This window comes from Garra rufa, chromosome 12, assembly GCF_049309525.1.
Source record: "Garra rufa chromosome 12, GarRuf1.0, whole genome shotgun sequence".
NCBI classification, from domain to species: domain Eukaryota; kingdom Metazoa; phylum Chordata; class Actinopteri; order Cypriniformes; family Cyprinidae; genus Garra; species Garra rufa.
In genome coordinates, this window is record NC_133372.1 from 20570086 (window position 1) to 20591534 (window position 21449).

Genomic DNA, 21449 nt, shown 5'->3' on the forward strand with positions numbered 1-21449 from the left:
ACGAAGAGAGCAGGACACCCCAGCTTCCTTCAAAGCTTTCACCACCGATCCGAATGCGCGACGTTTGGAGGCCACCTCTGCCGTATAGTCCGGGAAAATATGCACCTGTTTCCCCATGTAATGCAGCGGCGCGGCTCAGCCGGAGGATCAAGTCCTTGTCGCGGTCATGATGCAGCTTTCGTAATAATCGGACGCGTCCTCTCGTCTTCTGTAGGCTTAGGTTGCAGCGATCTATGGGCGCGATCCAATTTGACAGGTTTCGGGAACTTGTCTTGGGCGAACAGCGTAGAGATAAGCCCAGTAACAAACTCTGTAGGATGACCTTGCTCCGCTCCTTCTTTTACTCCCACAAATTTCAAGTTTAGCCGACGTGAGCGGCCCTCCAGATCATTAACTTTAGCACGTAGAAATCTGTTATCCGAACGCAGTTCGTCACAGATTCTCTCTACTTCGTCCAGACGTGAATCGCAACCGGTCATGGCTAATTCCAAATCCTCAACTTTTTTCTTAACACCTGACTGTTTGGACTGTAGATTGGCCAGCACTGCATCCAGTGTGTCAAGGCGAGTGTTGATAGACAACTTTGTGTCCTCAATGAGCCGTTTTAAATCGTTGACTCAATGGCTGCAAGTATAGTGTTCGCGGTGGCTGAGGAGAGGGAATCACTCATTGCGTCGCCATCCTTACTCTGCTGAGCGGCCTTCGAAAGCTTCTTGGAAGTCATTACTACGTTAACTGTAGCAAGAAATGTAACTTTGGACACACTGCTGAAATCAGTAACAACTAAGATAGAAGCTGTAACACAAAACTTTGGGCGAACTGGTATAATGACGGATATATTAAACAAAAACAGTAGTCAACTTTGAGGAGACTTAAAAAGAATGTCTACTCCATTCGCCACGCGCTAGTGCCCCCGAATAAAAGTAACTTTATGTCAGAATTTGCCAGGGGAATAGATAATTTCGGGCTTGAATGTATATATGCATTAAAGAGAACTATTACTGATATACCATGTAATTTTTAATAAAACTTAATAAAATATGCCTAAAGTTCAAAAGGTGTTATTAATGTCAAAGACAACTTTAAAATTTATGTTGTTGAAATTTTTAAAGCAATAATGTCTTATCTTATAAAATCTTTACCGGGGTCACAAAAGGCACAGAATCAAAGGAATTACCCAATATGCTAATAGTATGAATTCTAATAAGCAAGTAGTTAAAAGTTAATAGTGTTCCCTAATTCAAAGTGTTACCAAATTTTATAATGTTAACTGTAAACAAATTATGCTAGGCTTTCCTGAGCTATTTTTGCAATACTTGCACTGGCCTCACTTGCCTTTGCTTCGTAACTACTTGTTAGTTCATAACTAACTATTATTCTGGATTATTAACTAATATACTGGAATTACATTTAAAAGTAAATACGGGCAATAAATAAATACTAACAAAACATTTATTAGTTATGAATTAATAACATTTCTGGTTTTGAAACTTGACATGTTTTATAATTCTTATGAAATATTTGTGCTGTATTTCTTCAAAATAAATTGCACTCGGTTTGATATTTGTTTTGCAGTTCATGCATTTGTATGTGTAATTTAAGTGTACACCTTGGGGCCACTGTGTGTTAGTAACGCTGGCTTACTTGCATTACATTTTATGATTTCACTGGAACAACAAGCATTTGGATGAAAGATGGACATGCACTCGGATATCTGACAGCTGTGTTCGGAACAAGGTTCTGTGCCAAACACTTCTGCCTGATGTCTAGTCAGTCTTTGTTCATATTGTGAGAGACAGAAAAGGAGAGATGGAGAAAGCCCATGGTGACCCATAGCACTAACAAAAGATGAAGTTTTAAAAGCTGTTTTATACTTTTCAAAGACTCAAAGCCTCTTTGGTATTCATGTGCTGTAAACACAGCTCTGAATTGTTGACCAGTAAGGAATAACTTTTATCAACTCTATTTATAGATTACTCATAAAGACACTTCTCAAAGTAACACAAGTAAAATACTTGACATGTTTCTGATTCATTTGTTGTGAAAATGTTTCAGCTGTTTTCTTACCACAGGGAGAATATAGAGGAAAAGAGATATAAGACAAGTAACGGAGATCTGTCAACCTCAGTGGATTTCCTTACAAACATCCAGATCCACAGACATACATATAGGAGGGTTCTAACTCTGTCCTCTGTGGGCAGACAGATGGAGGCAGTGGATAAAAAGGATTTGTAGATTTAGTGTGACTCATGAACTTTTCATCACAGCTTCTCCCTTGTTTCCTCTTACTTCTTCCTTCACTTCCTTATAACCCCTCCCTTTCCTCACAGCTCGCCTTTTACTTTTCCAAAAAAAATTTCCCATACTTCCTCACAACTCACTCCCTCGCTTTCTTCCAGCTCTTACCTTTCCCCATCAAAGCTCTTCTCTGTCTTCCTTACAGTTTTTTTCCATAACTCTCGCCTACTCCTAGATCTGACTGGACTTCCTCACACCTTCTTCCTCTCTTCCTCATGTCTCTGCCTTCATTTATTTCAAACTCTTCTCCCATTTTCTCACAACTATTACCTACTCATAGTTTCTCCTTCATTTCCTCTTTAACTGTTTTCTCTTCCTCATAGTTCTACCCTCACATTCTCATTGTCTATATCTCTATTCTTTAACTCTCTTCCTCCACTTCCTAAAAAGAACATCCTTTAGCTCTGTACAACTCTTCCTCACTTTGTCACAACTGTGTCCACACTTTCTGTTAACACTTCCTCATGGGCATTCTCTCAGTTCATTATAGCTCTTTCTTCTATTCTTTACACCTCGTAAGTCCTCCCTCACTTCATCACAACCCTTCCTTTTAGTATAGTTCCCTGTTGTCTTGCACCAGTTTCTCACAACTCTTCCCCTACTTCCTTACAATTCTTCTCCCACTTCCTCACAGCAAGAATACTTCCACACAGCTCTTTTTCCACAGTTTTTAGAAAGACAGAACTACTTTTTTATAGCTCTTCCCTCTCCACAACTCTGCCCAATTCCCCCACAATGTTTGATTTGCTCTTTCACACTTTAAACAATTCCCCTTTCCTTACTTCCTTATAGCCCTTCCCACAGTTTCCTGTAGCCTGCCCACTCACCCTTCATCACAGTTCTTCCTTATCTTCCTTACATTATTTTTCCCACTTCCTCACAATTCATTTCCTACTTCCTCACAATTCTTCTCCAACTTCCTCACAGCAAGGGTGCTTCCACATAGCTCTGTTCCACAGTTTTTTAGAGAGAGACATATTTCCTTTACTTCCTTATAGCCCTTTCCACAGTTCACTGTAGCCTGCCCACTCACCCTTCTTTACAGTTCTTCCTTATCTTCCTCACATTATTTCGTCACAATTCTTCTCCAACTTCCTCACAGCAAGTGTACTTCCACACAGCACTTTTCCAGTTTTTCAGAGACAGCCTTACATTCTTACAGCTTATTCCTTTCCACAACTCTGCCCAACTCCCCCACAATCTGTTCTTTCCTCTTTTACAACTCTTCACACAATTCCCCTTCATTTACTTCCTTATTCCCCTTCCCGCAGTTCCCTGTAGCCTGCTCACTCTCCCTTTTTTACAGTTCTTCCTCACATTATTTTCCCCAGTTCCTCACAATTCTTCTACTTCCTCACAATTCTTCTCCCACTTCCTCGCAGCAAGGGTACTTCCACACTTTTCCCCATTTTTTTTAGACAGACAGCCCTACTTTCTTACAGCTCTTCTTTTTCCACAACTCTGCCCAACTTCCCCACAATCTTTGCTTTGCTCTTTCACAGCTCTTCACAAAATGCCCCTTTCTTTACTTCCTTATAGCCCTTCCCACATTTCCTTGTAGCCTGCCCACTCACCCTTCTTCACAGTTTTATCCTCATCTACCTCACATTATTTTTCCCACTTCCTCACAATTCTTTTCCTGCTTTCTCACAATTCTTCCCCCACTTCCTTACAGCAGAGGTACTTCCACACAGCTCTTTTCCACAATTGTTTAGAGGGACAAACCTACTTTTTTTTACAGCTCTTCCCTCTCCACTACTCTGCCCAAATCCCCTACAATCTTTGCCTTGCTCTTTCACAACTCTTCCCACAATTCCCCTTCCTCTACTTCCGTATAGCCTTTCCTGCAGTTCCCTGTAGCCTGCTCACTCACCTTTCTTCCTCACATTACTTTCCCCACTTCTTTACAGTTCTTATCCCACTTCTTTACATATCTTCTCTGTTTCCACACAGTTCTGTACCCACTTCCTCATATCTCTTTCCCCTTTTCCTCAGAAGCCGGAAAGCTGGTTTGGGAATGAGTCTTGTTTGACGACAGACTTTGCTCAGGTATTTCGAATAAAGAGAAAATTTGTGCATAAAACCAGGAAGATGGAAACATAGCTACAGTTTCCTCTCTACTTCCTTACTTCTCTTTTCCCATTTCACACCTTTCACCCACATTTACTTACACCTGAATCCTCGAATTCATAACGTTAAAGAAAGTGACAACAGCCTTCTTTATATGAGAGACTTCTATCTAATGAATCTTAGCTGAATCAGAAATGTTTCACAAAAGACATTGATGTTCGGTAGACAGACACTTAATGTTTTTGTGGATCCTCAGCGACTCTGCAGTGAATAATTCAGAGGACAGTCATTGTTAACAGCAGCAGTTCCTCTGCAAGGGCGAGTCCTTGGGCTGGAGTTTGTCTGCTGAATGAAACATTCTGATATCTAATACCCATGAGTATCTGTGTGGTCTAGCGGTTTCTATTGTTTTGCTGATGCTGGTGATTGGTATCTATTTGACCTCGTATCTCTTTAAAGGCAATAACTCATTCAAACCTCATCCCAAGTTCTGCGATGAGACAAACAGATATGTACACTGACATGAGCTGTATCTTTATATTATATGTTTCTGCAGATGTCTATGTTCTGTCCTTCTCAAATTTGTCAAATTTGAATTATTACTTTCAATTATATAGTCAGTGAGTAAACAAAAGTTCTGATTTTGAAGAATTTCACACCGTCTGCTATCGTCAGAGAATGGTAATGGTAGATAATTTCATGTTAATGTTATAGCATTGTTCTTCAGACATCATCAGTTGACTTCTGTTAAATTTCAGCCTGTGCACTGCACTCCTCGCGGATCAAAGTTTTGTGCTACACACTCTGTGTGTTTTGCTACTAGTAAGTGCTATTTTAGACCCTCACTATCAGCACCTAAAGCAACATTATCAGGCTATATCAAGCATATTTCTGCATTATGTAAAAATGTTTCAAGAGAGAAGGAGAAATGCTGCCCAGTCTTGTTCACTGAGGCATCTATTCTTTGTTCTAAAGTCCAGCTAAGTGCCTTTTGACCCAGTTTTGAGAAGGTGCTTCTTCAAGTGTGCATTGAAAGCTTGACAATTCATCTGATATGAATATGGAGAGAAACCAAAGCCAGATTAAGAGTTATGCTCCATCTCTCCGGCTCTCTTTTGCTCTTACTATATACCAGTTCTTTTCGCAAACAATGTTTTCTGCTTCACTCCTGATTTATAGCAGCACTGAGAAAGGGAAGTTATATGCCTCAGCCTCAATGTGAATATGGCATTGTTAGCACCAGTGCCTGACAGCACTCTTTCTGCCTTTTGGTTCCCGAAAGGTAGTTTCTTTTGTGCGTTAAGGTACGAATTTATCTTCCTCTTTTCCGCCGTGGTTTTATGAAAGTTTTTTTGCAAGGACAGGTTTAATTCTGCAGTTTTAGGATTTGCATTCAAGAATTAGATGACTTTTATCGTACTGACTGTTTCATTTTTCTCCTCCTACTGTACAGACTAAAATTTCGTTTTCTCTGACTGCTTGCCATAATTCCCTGGGTGTCTTAGACCTCTTTGGAGGACTAGTTCCTTAGGAAGTGAGGTAAATGTGTGTTCAAAGATGTACTTGGTATGATTTTAATACCATCTGAATTGAACATGTCTGTGCTTATCCTCACATAAAGTAAAAATTCTGAAAAATGTGTTTTATTCATATAGAATAACATCAATTAAAATAACAACAATTTGGAAAACAGACAAAATATGTGTTATTTGGGAAATGAGCATACTAAAATAATAAGCACAGATCTGTAGCATGTTTGTGTGTGTGTGTAAAAAAAGGCCTATTGTCGAGCTTGAACAGAAAAGGAAAAAGAGAAACAAAGAGCAATTAAAGAAGCAAGCTGTTTTTTTAAGGTATTGTTTGTTCATCTTATTCTATTTCCAAATAAGACTATTGACTGGATAATGTCATAAACTGAAAGGATGATGTCCTTTTTAAATTCTTATGACACCTAAACTTTCAGCTAGTTTCCCTTTCCTTCAGGAACTTAATCCGTTATGTCCTTATGTAACACTAGTAATTGAATCAACAGTACTACTTTGCATGGTATCTTCTTGTTTTCATTTTCTATGTTTACTAGTGTTATGTCTTGGACGAGGTGCCTTGAGAAATAGTCTAAAGTGATTAAAAAACTTGAAAAGTATAACTCAGGGCTGAAATTTACACATAAGAGGAGAAAATAAAAAGTTTTGACACAAAGTCCAAAGAAATCTGGGCCACCCAACAGAAAAACCTCTAAACTCAACTACAATTCAAATGAATTTTATGAATGTTGATGTGTTTTGTGTCAATATCTCCATGGTACAGTGAACATATTTCTATAAATGGAAAACAAGTGTATGTTTGACACTAGCTGTATCTGTCTCAGTTAGATATTAATTCACAGCCTGTATTTTTCTAAATTCTGTGGAAAAATAAGTCTGGTTATATTGAAGCATTTTTCTGCAGTCAATCTCAGCACTTTCGATGTATAATCTGTACGTTCCCTATGTAAACTGTAGTTATACATTCCAAAACCACTGTAAAAAACTGTGAAATATATTTTCTCCATTCATTTCTTCTGCTTGCACCTTTCAGAGTCCTGTGGGATTGGAAGAGAGTCCATGCCCTGGCCCAGCAAACTCACAGCAGCCTGGAACTCGACACAGTTTTGTACAGGAGCACTTCCAAGCTCAGTACAGGTCAGACAACCCTTAGTCTTTAATTTAAGATCAAGTCCGCCATTTATCTGTCTGCCTGAGCTTTGCATTCTACGAGGACACTTGTGTGGTATTAGGCATCCTTGATTACTGTGTACTGCATGCCAGTGGTATTTGATATGATAATGGAATTGCACAACACCTCTTTATCTATACAGTATGTTTTGTTGTCTTTATATACTGTAACATGTAACAACCTGCATGCAGTTATACATAGAGCAAGACCATTATACAGTTAGAGTCAAAAGTTTACATCCCCCTTTCAGAATCTGCTAAATGTTCATTATTTTACCAAAATAAGAGGGATCATACAAAATGCATGTTATTGTTTGTTTAGTACTGACCTGAATCAGATATTTCACATAAAATATGTTTACATATAGTCCACAAGAGAAAATAATAGTTGAATTCATAAAAATGACTCCGTTCAAAAGTTTACATCCCCTTGATTCTTAAAACTGTATTGTTACCTGAATGATCCACAGCTGTGTTTTTTTGTTTAGTGATAGTTGTTTATGAGTCCCTTGTTTGTCCTGAACAGTTAAACTGCCTGCTGTTCTTTAGAAAAAAAAAATCTTTAGGTTCCACAAATTCTTTGGTTTTCCAGCATTTTTGTGCACACTTTCCAACAATGACTGTATGATTTTGAGATCTGCTTTTCACACTGAGGACAACTGAAGGACTCATATGCATCTATCACGGAAGGTTTAAATGCTCATTGATGCTCCATAAGGGAAAAAAACATGCATTAAGAGCCGGGAGGTGAAAACTTTTTGAATTTGAAGATCAGGGTAAATTTAACTTATTTTGTCTTCTGGGAAACATGTAACTTCTTCTGTAGCCTCTGAAGGACAGTACTAAATGAAAAAATGTATATATCTCCATTCTGTTCAAAAGTTTTCACCTCCCAGCTCTTAATGCATTGTTTTTCCTTCTGGAGCATCAGTGAGCGTTTGACCCTTCTGTAATAGTTGCATATGAGCCCCTCAGTTGTCCTCAGTGTGAAAAGATGGATCTCAAAATCATACAGTCATTGTTGGAAAGGGTTCAATTACACAAAAATGCTGGAAAACCAAAGAATTTGTGGGACCTGAACAGCGGGCAGTTTAACTGATCAGGACAAACAAGGGAGTCTTGAACAACCATCACCTGGATATTTTAGGTAATATAAAAATCCTGGCCAGGATGTTTCCATAATTATTCTCACCATGAAAATAGCCATAGAAGCTATAATCTATCTTTTTATCTATCATCTATATAATTATTTTATTTATGTATTCATTTTTGGAGCTAGGCTACATAATATTCTTTTCAGTTGAATATGGTAAAATTTCTTCATCTCTTCTGTCCCTTATGTGCCAAGAACAATGAGATAAATTAATATTATAAGTGAACCACACCGTAGACTTTATTGGCATTTTCACACCATTTGCAGTGTTTGAACCTAGATTCAGAACCTAGTATGTTTTTTTCTCTCACAGTTTGTGTGTGTGAGTTTTGTAGAACACATTACTGTAGTCGTCAGTGTAATGTGATAATTCAGAAATCACTCTAAACTCAATTAATCATTATCTGATTTGGTACTCAAGAAACATTTCTTTTTATGATTAAAGTTAATAGTTTTGTGAAAACTGTGATATAGCTGTCTTATTTCAGGATTCTTTGATGAAGAGAAAGATTAAAAGAAAAAAAAAAGAAAAATCTGTCATTCTGAACTATTTTTAAAATTAAAAGTAATTTCTTAAAAAATAAAAATAAATAAATAAATAAAAAACACTAACCCCAAAATTTTGAACAGTAGTGGAATTAATCATAACCACACAAATAAATATGTTTAAAGAATAACATTTGGTGGAAAAATTTTGTTACTTCACTTCATACACATACACGTATGAAAATTCTGCATAGTTGTCAGATATAGTGAAAAAGTGGTTTCAAGTTGCACACCCAGCGTAGACACAATGTTTGACTTTACAGTTTTAAGCTTTGTCTTGTAAATATTTAGTGTAAATGCTTCTAAAACAAATGCCCTCTGAGAACATCTTATTGCTTTCTTTTCAGTAATACTTTTATTCTTTGGTCCATTTTGCCTAATGAAAAATACAAAAATGCAAAACCCACTATTTGTTGTAGATTACAAGCAGATCAAAGTGATGTCCCTTCACTATGATCAACGCAGCTCATGCAACCTATTTAATTAACTTGCATTAGGTCACACACTTTTTAATTTTAAGTTAAATGAATTAGATGCATACTAATTAGTAATATTTTTATCTTATAATTCTTGCAGATTCCTTAAATAATCATGTGCCCGGATTATTCGGACATCCATCAATGTAGTAAATGACTGGTTATCTTTTGTACCGCAGTCTGGCTGAGAGTTTGTCTTCCCTCATACAAATGGGCTCATCCGGCACACGCTGTGTGAGCTCTCTAGAAAACAGCAGGCTTCATGCTATTCACTGTCTCTCTCAGGCTGCAGGGCTGTTGAAACATCTGCGCCGGAACTTTCTGCCGAGTGAAAATGATCAAGTAATCCACAATGAAATCATACACTCTACTATAGAGAATATTATGCAAGCATTATATTCACCTATTTTTAGTGTGACAAAAACGTTCTCGCCAACAGCATTTCTGCTTCTGCAATATGCAAATGCTGAATATTAAGTTTTAAAGCGAGCAAAAGTTATTTGAGTAGGTTTAATTCGTTTTTTTTTTCAGTGCTAAACATTCTAAAGAATCAAAGCGCTTTATAAATATCCCAATTTTCCTAGCTTCATGCCCACTCACATTTACCCTCCTAGAATTCCTCACCAGTAAAAAAGGCAGGTAGAGATGGACTCAGCAGTTTTCTTCAGTTGAGAGAAAAGCTTCCGCTTCTCAGTGAGTTCTTGATTTCACGGCTTCATTTTGTAATTCCATTAGCTGTGTTGGTTGCTCTAACTTTGAACACCAAATGACTAATATTTCAGATTGCACAGATTGTGTTTATTTATATCTACACACTAACACAGGAAGTATGGCTGTGATATCTGCTTTCATTATGTGTTTATAATTAAAGTCAATCTGTCTTTCAATCTGATATTGGCCGTGGTGGTTTATCACTGATAAGATATGAAATGTAGAGAGACAAAACACTTCAGAAGCATCCATGATGTGGTCATTAAAGTCTGGATTCAGAATCTGTTCGCAGCTGTGAGCAGTTCTTGTTCTACATAGGTGTTTAATAAAGAGATTCAAAGCATTGGCGTTTCCTCAAGGACTTTGATTATAAAGAAGGCTTTACAGTGTGTAGTTGCAGTTTTCTTTGTCTAGTTAATAATGGTTTCTGCTGCAGTAATAATAATAGAGCATTCACTTGCCAAGTTGGAGCTGTAGTAGAGTTGGGCGATACATTGAATATTCATAATATACAGTATTTGTGATGGCTTTGCTTGTGATTTAAAATTTACGTATGAATATTGCTTTGTTTTAATTAATTTCATAAAGATTGTATCATTAGGTCATTGTTAGTTTCGATTCCTTATCATGAAGCTCAGTGAATTTAAAAATAGCAAAGTTTAAATCTCAGTATAGCAAAACTTAGTCAATGAGGTTGATTAGTTTCCATGATTCAGTTTAAACTGTCCACTTTTAATTGATTAATTTAGTTCAACAAATTAAAAACTGGTCCAACAGTTTATTCAGAATTTTTCAGTTCCATGAGACATTTTAAATGCTTTAGTAAAATATACAATATGTTGGTACAGTAAATACAGTGGTTAGACAAAATAATGTGAACACCTGGAAAATTGAAAATATTTATTATATATTAAGGTGTTTTTACACCATTTGCCATTAATAGGGCTTACGACATTCAAACAACTTCTGAATAGTTTGTAGTTGAATGTCATCCATCAGAACATCTGCCAATTCAGGGATCTAAAAGGAAGGAATCTGCTTCTCACTCTTCACTCCAAAATTCCCCCAGCGGGTTGATAATATTCGAGTCAGGTAATTTGGCTAGGGCAAATGTTATAGTCCTTCTTGGTGCACCAACTGCCCAAGTTTTATAATTGTGACTTGGTTGTTCTTTGCTGCCGAAGTTATTCCTACTGTATGCCATTATAATCGTAAAACGGAACTACCACGTTCAAGGCCAAGAAAGGTAGTAAGTACATCGATAAAATAGCCCATGTGACATTAGCACTTAGGGCGTCTGAATCCACTTTTGCTAGTTTTAAGACAGGAAAAATGGTTAGTGCACCCGGCGCATGGTCTAAAAGGATTATCCCTATTCTCTTAATGAGTTATGGGTGTGTTTTGGGCGTAGCATGCATTAAACCAATCAGAGTCTCATCTCCCATTCCCTTTAAGAGCCAGTTGCGCTTGCGCCTTGGCGAGTGAAACCGTAAAAACAGTGCGCAAAAGAAATCGATTGACTATCCATATGTACACAATATAATAATAATCTTTTACATTGTAATCCTTTGATTTTTAATATTTGGCATGTTTGTGTGCTGCTGCGTCCCTGTATTACTAACACGCTCTTTAAATAACAAAAAAAATAAATATTGTGCCATTGACTTGGACCAGGTTTTAGTTAGTCAGTGCCAATTTCAATTGCCTCAAAAAAGCAATGCGAAAACAATGAGCCTGAATACAGCTCATTTTCAGATCAGCACACTCATGGGTGCACAAATAGACACAAATCCATTTGGTATTTAAACAACATGGCGCAGAACATGAAAATGATAACTGCATTGGGGTGAAGATAGAAAAAAAACACTTGCGTCGCGCCTGGCGAAAAAGTATCATTACACCGGGTGTATGATAGGGCCCCATTTGTTTAACTGTAATTTAATGAAGCTGCCAGGCCCTAAAAAACAAAGTAGTGTTCACGAGTGTTCATGAAAGTACCACAGTGTATGCGTGGGAGCCAGCATTCTGTCGTAGAACCCGGATGTGCTGCGCCTTGCTTACAAGCAGAGGAATGCACACGCATGCGCAGTGGTACTGTCCCCAGATAGCACACGTACATCTGCAAGATGTCTGTTAAAGATCACTTGATCTGGAAAGCATCTGCTGTGTACAAACATCTGACAGACGTCTGTAAGATGTCAGTTTTACATACACTACCAATCAAAAGTTTGAACACACTTACCCATCAAAGAGAATGGGGAAGTGTGTCCAAACCTTTGACTGGTAGTGTACATTCTAAATCATAAACATCTATGGCATCTAATAGACGTCTATTTGACGTCTGGTGGGAAATGTCCTATAGACGTATTGCTGATGAGCAAAGAATCCGTCTTCCAGAAATCCGTCTTCCAGACGTCTCCGTGATGTATGTGTGCTATCAGGGTTGTGAACACGCATCGAAGACTGACACCGAAGAAAAGAAATTAATAATAAATTGGATAAAGTTTTTATTTTTGTTTTCTTTCCTCACAAGTATTCTTGTAGCTTCATAACATTAGGGTTTAACCACTGATGTCACATGGACTATTTTAGAGGGGTCATCAGATGCCCATTTTCCAAGTTGATATGATTCTTTAGGGTCTTAATATATAACATAGTATATAACATACTTTGGTCAACATTTCTCAGATGTAAAACAACACCTTTTTTATCTTGTCAAAATTAGCCCTTTTCACAGCAAGCAGTTTTGTTGCATTCCTCTTTAAATGCTAATGAGCAGACTGTAAACTTTAGTTGCATTTAGCTTCGAAACATGCAAACTAGCACATTATTAGAAAAGACGATTTAGAAAGATCGGCTCAGATAACGAGAGTAAATGGCGATTGCTATGTTCATTGTTACATCCAACAAAAAAAAAAAAAAAAACACTCAATCACTCAATCAGAGACATTCTTGTCTTCCCCTGCACCAAAGTCAACAAAATGACGAACAGTTCCCAGCTCACTCAGGGCGGGTCTAAGGTAAGACGGCCATGTCAATCAACTATCATGGGAGCGATCTTGGTCTGTGCGTGTGGCGTCACGCAGCCAAGAAGCTGAAATTGGCTTGATTTAAAAAAGGGATATTATTTAAAAATATTTTTCAAAAATACCACTGGGTGGATTTTTATAATCATAGTGTGGTTGTGTACACACACTGCCAACACACATTTATGTTCAAACAACATGTAAAAGGTACGGTATCAGCGTAGTATGTTGTGTTCAAGCTGTGGGTGAAAATGGTGACTTCCCTGACTTCGAAGAGAGGGAAAAAAACAACAACTCATGGAAGCCCGTTTAGCAGGGGCAACCTTAACCTTAAAGGGATAGTTCAACCCAAAATTAAAATTCTGTCATTTTTTCTCACCCTCATGTTGTTCCAAACCTATGAGACCTTTGTTCATCTTCGGAACACAAATTAAGATATTTTTTCTGAAATCCGAAAGCTTTTTGAGCCTGCTTAGACAACAACTGAACTAACAAGAAAGGTAATACAGGCATTGTTAAAGGGGTCATCGGATGTAAAACTCACTTTTGTGGCCTATACCACTTAACGTCTATAATAATAGGTAGTCACATTATTTTGCCCAACCGCAAATTATAAAAATATAATTACAGTATTTAAATAAAATTATATTTTAAGTAATTAGCCTATAATGATATCATTACAAACGTAACTTAAAAAGGTTTGTTTCAGAACAGATACATAACAAGATATATTTTAAACATTGGTAACACTTTAGTATAGGTAAAAATTCTCACTATCAACTACTTATTAGCTTAGTTACTTATTAGCTTGCCTATTATTAACATATTGGCTGTTGATTAGTACTTATAAAACACCAAGTCTGCATGACCATATTCTACATCCCTAATCCTACCCAATACCTGAATTTAACACCTACCTTACTAACTTTTAATAAGCAGCAAATTATGAGTTTATTGAGGCAGAAGCAGTAGTTAATGGTTTGTTAATAGCGAGAAATGGACCTTACAAAAAAGTGTGACCTTAATATTTAAAACTAAAAAAATTCAAGATTTTTATTTGTATATATTATCCAAACCCTAGTGCTCATGTGGGTGATTGCAGTGTGTCTCAATCATATTGCTCCACTCTCTCCTATCCTAAAAAAAGGGGAAAAAACGAAAGAACTACTGGTTCTGCCTCAGCTGCAGTACATGTAGATAACGGTAAGACAGGCACAAATGCATATCTGCCGTCTCACTGGCAATAGGATTCCAGTTGTGATAACTAATCTGGGTTTGGTTGCAATATTACAAATAGATTTTAACGACATATCAGCTAGATGACTTGTGAAAACACCTTGAAACCAGCCATACACATTTGATGTATAGGACTGCGAAAAATATTGCAAAAATATCCCCCCTGATGTTGCTAAAGTATTGACTAGAACTTTGGTGAACCCTGTGTTGATTTATTCAGAGCTGAGTTGTTTTAAAATATAATCTCAAACTCAGAACAGACTTCTGTGTTACCTTAGGCTGGACTCAGTTCGCTTTCTTTGGATTTGTTTTGACTGCAGTTTTTTTTTTTCATATAATGTTTTTGTCTCCTTGGTAATAAAAGTGAGTAAACTGAGTAAGACTCTTTTTAGAAAAGAACTATGTGGACCTGGATGGAGGTCGTATCCTGTTTTGTTTGGGAAAAACCTGTTCAACCTGCTGTGTTGTCGACGAAGACAGGTGCTGAGTTGTTTGCTACCAATGTCTCTTAATTAGAAATTGAGTGAAGGCTACTCAATGCTTATATAACACAAGAACATGAATAGATGTACTTGTCGATTTTTCCCACTCAATTGAAATGGATAATAATAAAATCACAGTATTACAATTCTTCTTAAAACGTTGATGTTGCTTCTGAGACAGACTTTTTATTATTATCATTTTAGTTCATTTTCATTTGAGTCCAAAGATTTTGAACAGGTAAGATTTTTAATGTTTTTTAAAAAGTCTCTTCTGCTCACCAAGCCTGCATTTATTAGATCCAAAATACAGCAAAAGCAGTAATACTGTGAAATATTTTACTATTTTAAACTGCATTCTTCCTGAGTATATTTTTAAATGTAATTTATTCATGTGATCAAAGCTACATTTTCAGCATCATTATTGCAATCTTCAGTGTCACATGATCCTTCAGAAATCATTCTAATATGCTGATTTGCTATTTAAGTATTTAATATTATTATTATAATATAAAACTATTATCATTATTTAAAACAGTTTTTTTTTTTGGGGGGGGGGGGGGGTTGTAGAAATTAATACTTATATTTATCAAGGATGCTTTAAATTGATCAAAAGTGATCATAAAGACATTTATAATGTTACAAAATATTTTTATTTCAGATAAATGCTGTTCTTCTGAACTCTCTATTCATCAGAGAAACCTGAAAAAAAAAAACAGTATTTTTAATATGAATCAGATTATTTTGGTTCTAAAACATATTGACTCATTGATCCGACTGCAGCAATAATTTATTACACAGCTCACTGGAGAAGATACATTTTGTGTTCTATAAAAAAACAATGTTTCAAGTAAGAGAACTGTTTATACGAACAGAATTGTGAAACTTTCATGGACCTTGACTGCACATTTTAATTTGTGCTAAACTCACAATGAGCTGACAATGTCATTTTCATATTTGTTTTACTATTACTTTTTTTTTACAAGAATTGAATTATTAAATGAATCATCTCTGTAGTATTTTTTTTTTTTTAATGGAACATAAAAAATAACCTTCACATTGATCTTCTTCACTCAAAAACAGACCACAAACTGACAAGATAGCTCCAAGAGAGCCAAACAAAACAAAACAAAACAAAAAACACTACAAAGCTCCAAAAACGTAGTGCACATGACTATATTTAAAATTTTCTGGAGCCATGAGTTACTTTTGTGTATTGATCTTTACTTCTACTGTAGCTCTCCAAATATGCCACCAAGGATAATAACAAAAAGCATGACATTTAACTTGTACTGAAAAGCTTCCCCCAATTTTATTTCTAGACCAAAACAGCATAGGTTTTTATGTGTGTACTGTGTATTATTATGAAGTGCAGTAAATAAAATGACTAAAATTTTGGCCTGTTTCTCACACAAAGCTATCAAAGAGCTTCAGAAGCCTTGGAATACAGTGCATGAGTTGTATGGGATACATATTTATGGTGCTTTTATTGTGCCTTCTATTTGTCTGTTGATCAAATTTAGGCTTGATCATTGGTAAATGAAGAACATTTAAAACATTGAAATGTTGAAAAAGTAACTTAAAATCCTGTTTCTTTTAGTCTTTTAAACAACTGGATGGATAGTTTAAATTGATTGCTAGCTCAGTTCGCCACTTGCTGCATCCGACAGAAGGAACTAAAAAGAAAAAAGAATTGTACTAATGCATTTATATCATTTATTTATATATTGTCTGTTATCTAACTGAAGTTGACAGTCAGGGTTCGCAATATATAAAGGGTTAAAAAGAGAAATAAAATAACCTCATTGTATTTAGATCAAAGCTCTGTCATCGAGCAAAGTGGTTTGACTTTCTTTTGTAAAATTATTGTTTTGTCTTTCATAAGAATAGCATTCACTGACGTAAGATTGCAGAACAATTTGACTAATGACTTTGAGGCAAGGGTAACTCAGGGATACGGTGGATTCACTCCACCTTAGCTCAACAAACCAATCATGCTCTTCTGACAGACCAGACCAGACTAGTTCAAAGACATCCTTTTATGTGGCACTGTGATTTACTGCAGCTTAACGATACAAGCTTGACATGGGAAAAGAAGCACCTTATGGTTTGACTTATCATAGGGTGCAAATAAGGCCTAAAAAAAGTTTTTCCTCTGTCTAAGAGATTTTATGTTTCAAATTTCGCAACCATCTTCAAAACTTTCATTTGTTTTGTAATTTTCTAGAAATAAGATACTAGATAAACATCAATTTACATTTAGAATCAATATATTGGTATATATTACAAGTATTGGTTTATACACTACAAGTTTTTGAACAGTAAGATTTTTAATGTTTTTTAAATAAGTCTCTTCTGCTCACCAAGCCTGCATTTATTAGATCCAAAATACAGCAAAAGCAGTAATACTGTGAAATATTTTTACTATTTAAAATAACTGCTTTCTATTTGAATATATTTTGAAATGTAATTTATTCCTGTGATCAAAACTACATTTTCAGCATCATTATTCCAGTCTTCAGTTTCACATGATCCTTCAGATATCATTCTAATATGCTGATTTGCTGTTCAAGAAACATTTTGCTATATTGCATATCGCTATTATCAATATTTAAAACAGCTGAGTACTTTTTTTCAGGATTCACTGATGAAATTGTATAAAATTATAGAAATGTATCATTTTATTTAGTAAGGATTAAATTGATCAAAAGTCATCATAAAGACATTTATAATGTTACAAAAGATTTCTATTTCAGATAAATGTTGTTCTTATGAACTTTCTATTCATTAAAGAAACCTGAAAAAAATTCTGCTTAGCTTTTATAAACATAATAATAATAATAACAATAACAATAGTAATTGTTTTTTGAGCAGCAAATCAGAATATTAGAATGATTTCTGAGGGATCATGTTACTGGAGTAATGATGCTAAAAATTTGTCTTTGAAATAAAAAAATATATATTTCAAAATTTTGTCTTTGCTGTACTTCGGATCAAATAAATTGAGGCTTGGTAAGCAGAAGAGACTTTAGAAAAACATTAAAAATCTTACTGTTCAAAAACTTTTGACTGGTAGTGTATTTATTAATGAATTTGTATTTCTCATAAAATAAAGAAAAAATAGTTGAATGTTTAAGCTTTACAAATTAAGTTAACACAACAAAATATAAAAAAAAAAGATCTTCATTTTGTTATCGTTGTGTTAACTTAATTTGCTTCTATTCCTGCTATGCTATTGAAAGGGTCCAGATTAGGTTACTTCTGGAGTGTCACATATTGAGGAAAAATTATATTTTTTGTAATGCTGCCTAATCATTTAGTAACAGAGTTGTTTTTGTTTTTCTTTACCTATATTTTGTCCCACTGTCCTTGGTCTCACCTGTTCATTGTTTTCTCCTCTTTTGCCTTGTATATTTATACCCCCTGTTTGGTTCAATTCTTTGTCTGTCCTAGTTGTTAGTTTGGTTAAGGTTTCTCCAGCATTTCTCCTAATTCTAATTCCAGAGTGTTTTGTTTTTGTTTAATAAATACATATGGCTTGGCAATTGTTCCTCACCTCAACTCTCTTCTGCTCTTTCAACCAACTGTGACAGTTCTCAAATGATTTATGTTAGATAAGTTTATCAAACTGTTATAAAATTCCAAAAACAGTATTTTTACCTTTTTCTTTTTGTGAAAAGCGTTGAGTTGCTTCCACCATAGCTTTGTTATAGTATAAGCTACAAATATTATTCCACCCATTTGGTTTCTGTCAACTGGATGTGCACAGTTAATGAGCAGCCAATTATTGTCATTGCTGATGTGATGTTCCCATGCTGTTATTTTTACTGCTCTTCGCTATTTATCTACCCTCTTCACATTTACTCCCAATACACTCTTTCACACTAACAAGTGCATAATTTATTTGTATGTGGTGAAAAACTCATCTGTTGAGCATCTGTGCTGGTAGGTGTGTGCTGCTATTTTAAGGGGTCTCCACCGGTCGATATGACAGCTCTGCCGAGTTTACCAGAGACAATTGGACCCCAACATGATGCAATCTCAGCCACATTCTACATCTGCTGTTCCCTCACTTTCTTTTTCATTTACTCCACTTACAGATACTCTTCTATCTTTATTTCTCACTCCCATCATCCTCTCTGCTTCCGCGTCCGCTCTATCTCCACTCGCTTTTTTGTTCCCGTTGAGATATTGAAATCAATGCATTCCACAGCTTCATGTCTCTGTGAATCTCTCCTGGTTTGCGAGCTGTCGTCTGCTCTGCAGGTGAACACGCTGCACCTGCAAAACCCAAATGCATTTCCAGTGTTCAGCTGTTGAGTCATGAAGGGAAGCTCTATATTGGGCTCAGAGACAGACGTGCTCACGCAGTCCCCACTGTGGACATCATGCCAAACAACTACTTTCCAAAAAAAACAAAAAAAAATTTCTTCAGGCAAAAATCTGTATTTTTGTGTTGTTTGCCAGTATCACAAGCTAAAATTAATTGCTAGTGAGATAGTAAGACAGATATTCGGCATATTTAACTAAATTAATCATAAGATTAGTTATTTGATGTACAGTATCAAACAAAATGCTATGCTAGACACTGAAATGTATGACTTTACACTTTGCAGAATCTTAAAAAAAAATAGCACATAACAAATAATAACACATTAAAGCTGCGGTCTAAAACTTTTTGGGGTTGAAAAAGTTCTGAAATCTTGTAATAATGTTCTCTAATTAGAGTGGTAATTTATAGTAATGCTTTTTTTCCCTCAGTTGGTCAGAACAAAATTGGCAGACAAGTGTTACTTACTTGTGCAGATGACAATGTCCTGTGTCCTGAAGTACAGTAAATATCCACATTGGTGCGGTGCAGGGGCGCCGCTAAGGGGGGGTTAATTTAGGACGATTCTAAGGGCCCATGCCCTTTAGGAGCCTCCAGAGATCTGCTTTGGTGTGGTAGGGGGGCCCAAACTCATATTTTGTCATAGGGCCCAAAATTGTGAGCTGCGTCCCTGGTGCGGTGACTGACAGCCACGCATGCACCTCAAACATTAGATTCATCAATGCTAAAGAGCCGTGCCGCTGCAACAAACTACATATGGACTGACTGCAGCTTAAAAAAAAAATATATATATATATATATATATATATATATATATATATATATATATATATATACACACACTCAACTCTTACTTTCCTGCAAAATTACAAACTACAAAGTTTATGTTGCTAAGAGGTCACTTGATGTATTGATCTTTAATTGGTTTATACATGATACAAATTCACAAGTATGAGTTCACCAAACTTGAACTTTAAAATACAGTGAAATGGAACAAAAAGTGAAGTTCCCTTAAAAAAGAAAAAAAGTTTTTGTAGATGTGACAATAAAAAAATAAAAATAAAATGAATAATGTTCTCCTGCAAATAAATCCAATTCCAATTCATATCTAAAAATGAAAATTACCCCATGATTTACTCGCCCTCAAGCCATTCTAGGTGTATATGACTTTCTACTTTCAGATGAATACAATCAGAGTTATATTAAAAATGTCCTGGCTCTTTCCAGTTTTATATTGTCAGTGAATGGGGTGCATCCATTCAATGTAAAAGTACTCCACGCGGCTCATGCGCTCATGTTTGGCCATGGGGTTTGACTCTCATTTGGCATGCCAATTCATGCTGAAAGTGTTTAGTGGGTTTCAAGGCTTTGTGCAGGTCAGTTAATTTCATCCACACCAGATTCAAGAAATTATTTCTTTAAGAATCTCACATTATGAGACATGTTATGCTGAAACAGAAACAATTCTATTCAAATGTTTGTCTAAGGAGACTGCATGACTACATTATTTTTTTTTTACCTTTAGGCCAACTTAATGGAAAAAGCACTCAGTAAGTATTTTTGCTACAACTGGCTTGATGTATTTTCAATATGTTGTTAATGCAGCCACAACATACATATTTAATGCATTACAGTATGCTTCCCTATGGTTGATTGTCCTGTATTTTGTGCCACATCACCCTAATCCTAAAACTACAGAATTCTATTTTTTTTTTTTAATTCCCCGACAATTTTCCTCCTCGTCTTAAATTAAAGTAAAAAATCTCAAAAAAGATAGTTCACTCGAATATGAAAACTGATTTACTCACCCTCAAGCCATTTTAGGTGTATATGACTTTCTTCTTTTAGACGAATACAATTAAAGTTATATTAAAACATTTCCTGGCTTTTTCAGACGTATGACGTTGATGCAGCGTAAGAAATGACTTGCAAAGAAAAATGTTAGAGGATTTCGATATAAGCCAAAGGAGACTGGTTTTTCTTTGCTGAAAACTCGGTTCTCGCGAGCATCTGCTGAAATACCACTCTGTTGTGAAAAAAGGCCTTTACTAACCCCCCTGAGCTGCGTGGAGTACTTTTACATTGAATGGATGCACCCCATTCACTGATATTATAAAGCTTGAAAGAGCCAGGACATTTTTTAATATAACTTTAATTGTATTCGTCTAAAAGAAGAAAGTCATATACACCTAAAATGGCTTGAGGGTGAGTAAATCAATTTTCATATTCGAGTGAACTATGTCTTTTGGTAGATTTTGGTATATATATATATATATATATATATATATATATATATATATATATATATATATATATATATATATATATATATATATATATATATATATATATATATATATATATATATATATATATATATATATATATATATATATATATATATATATAT

The 21449-nt window shown here is 35.6% G+C and overlaps 1 protein-coding gene across 1 annotated transcript in view; it reads left to right on the forward strand.

The window, feature by feature from the left end:
* The window catches only part of usp43a (ubiquitin specific peptidase 43a), an 81035-nt gene that overhangs the window by 50581 nt on the left and 9005 nt on the right, over window positions 1-21449 (forward strand). The window contains exons 3-4 of the mRNA XM_073852530.1: window positions 6946-7049; window positions 9437-9599. Coding sequence (XP_073708631.1) covers window positions 6946-7049; window positions 9437-9599 — 267 coding nt within the window. The remainder of the gene's footprint in view (window positions 1-6945; window positions 7050-9436; window positions 9600-21449) is intronic.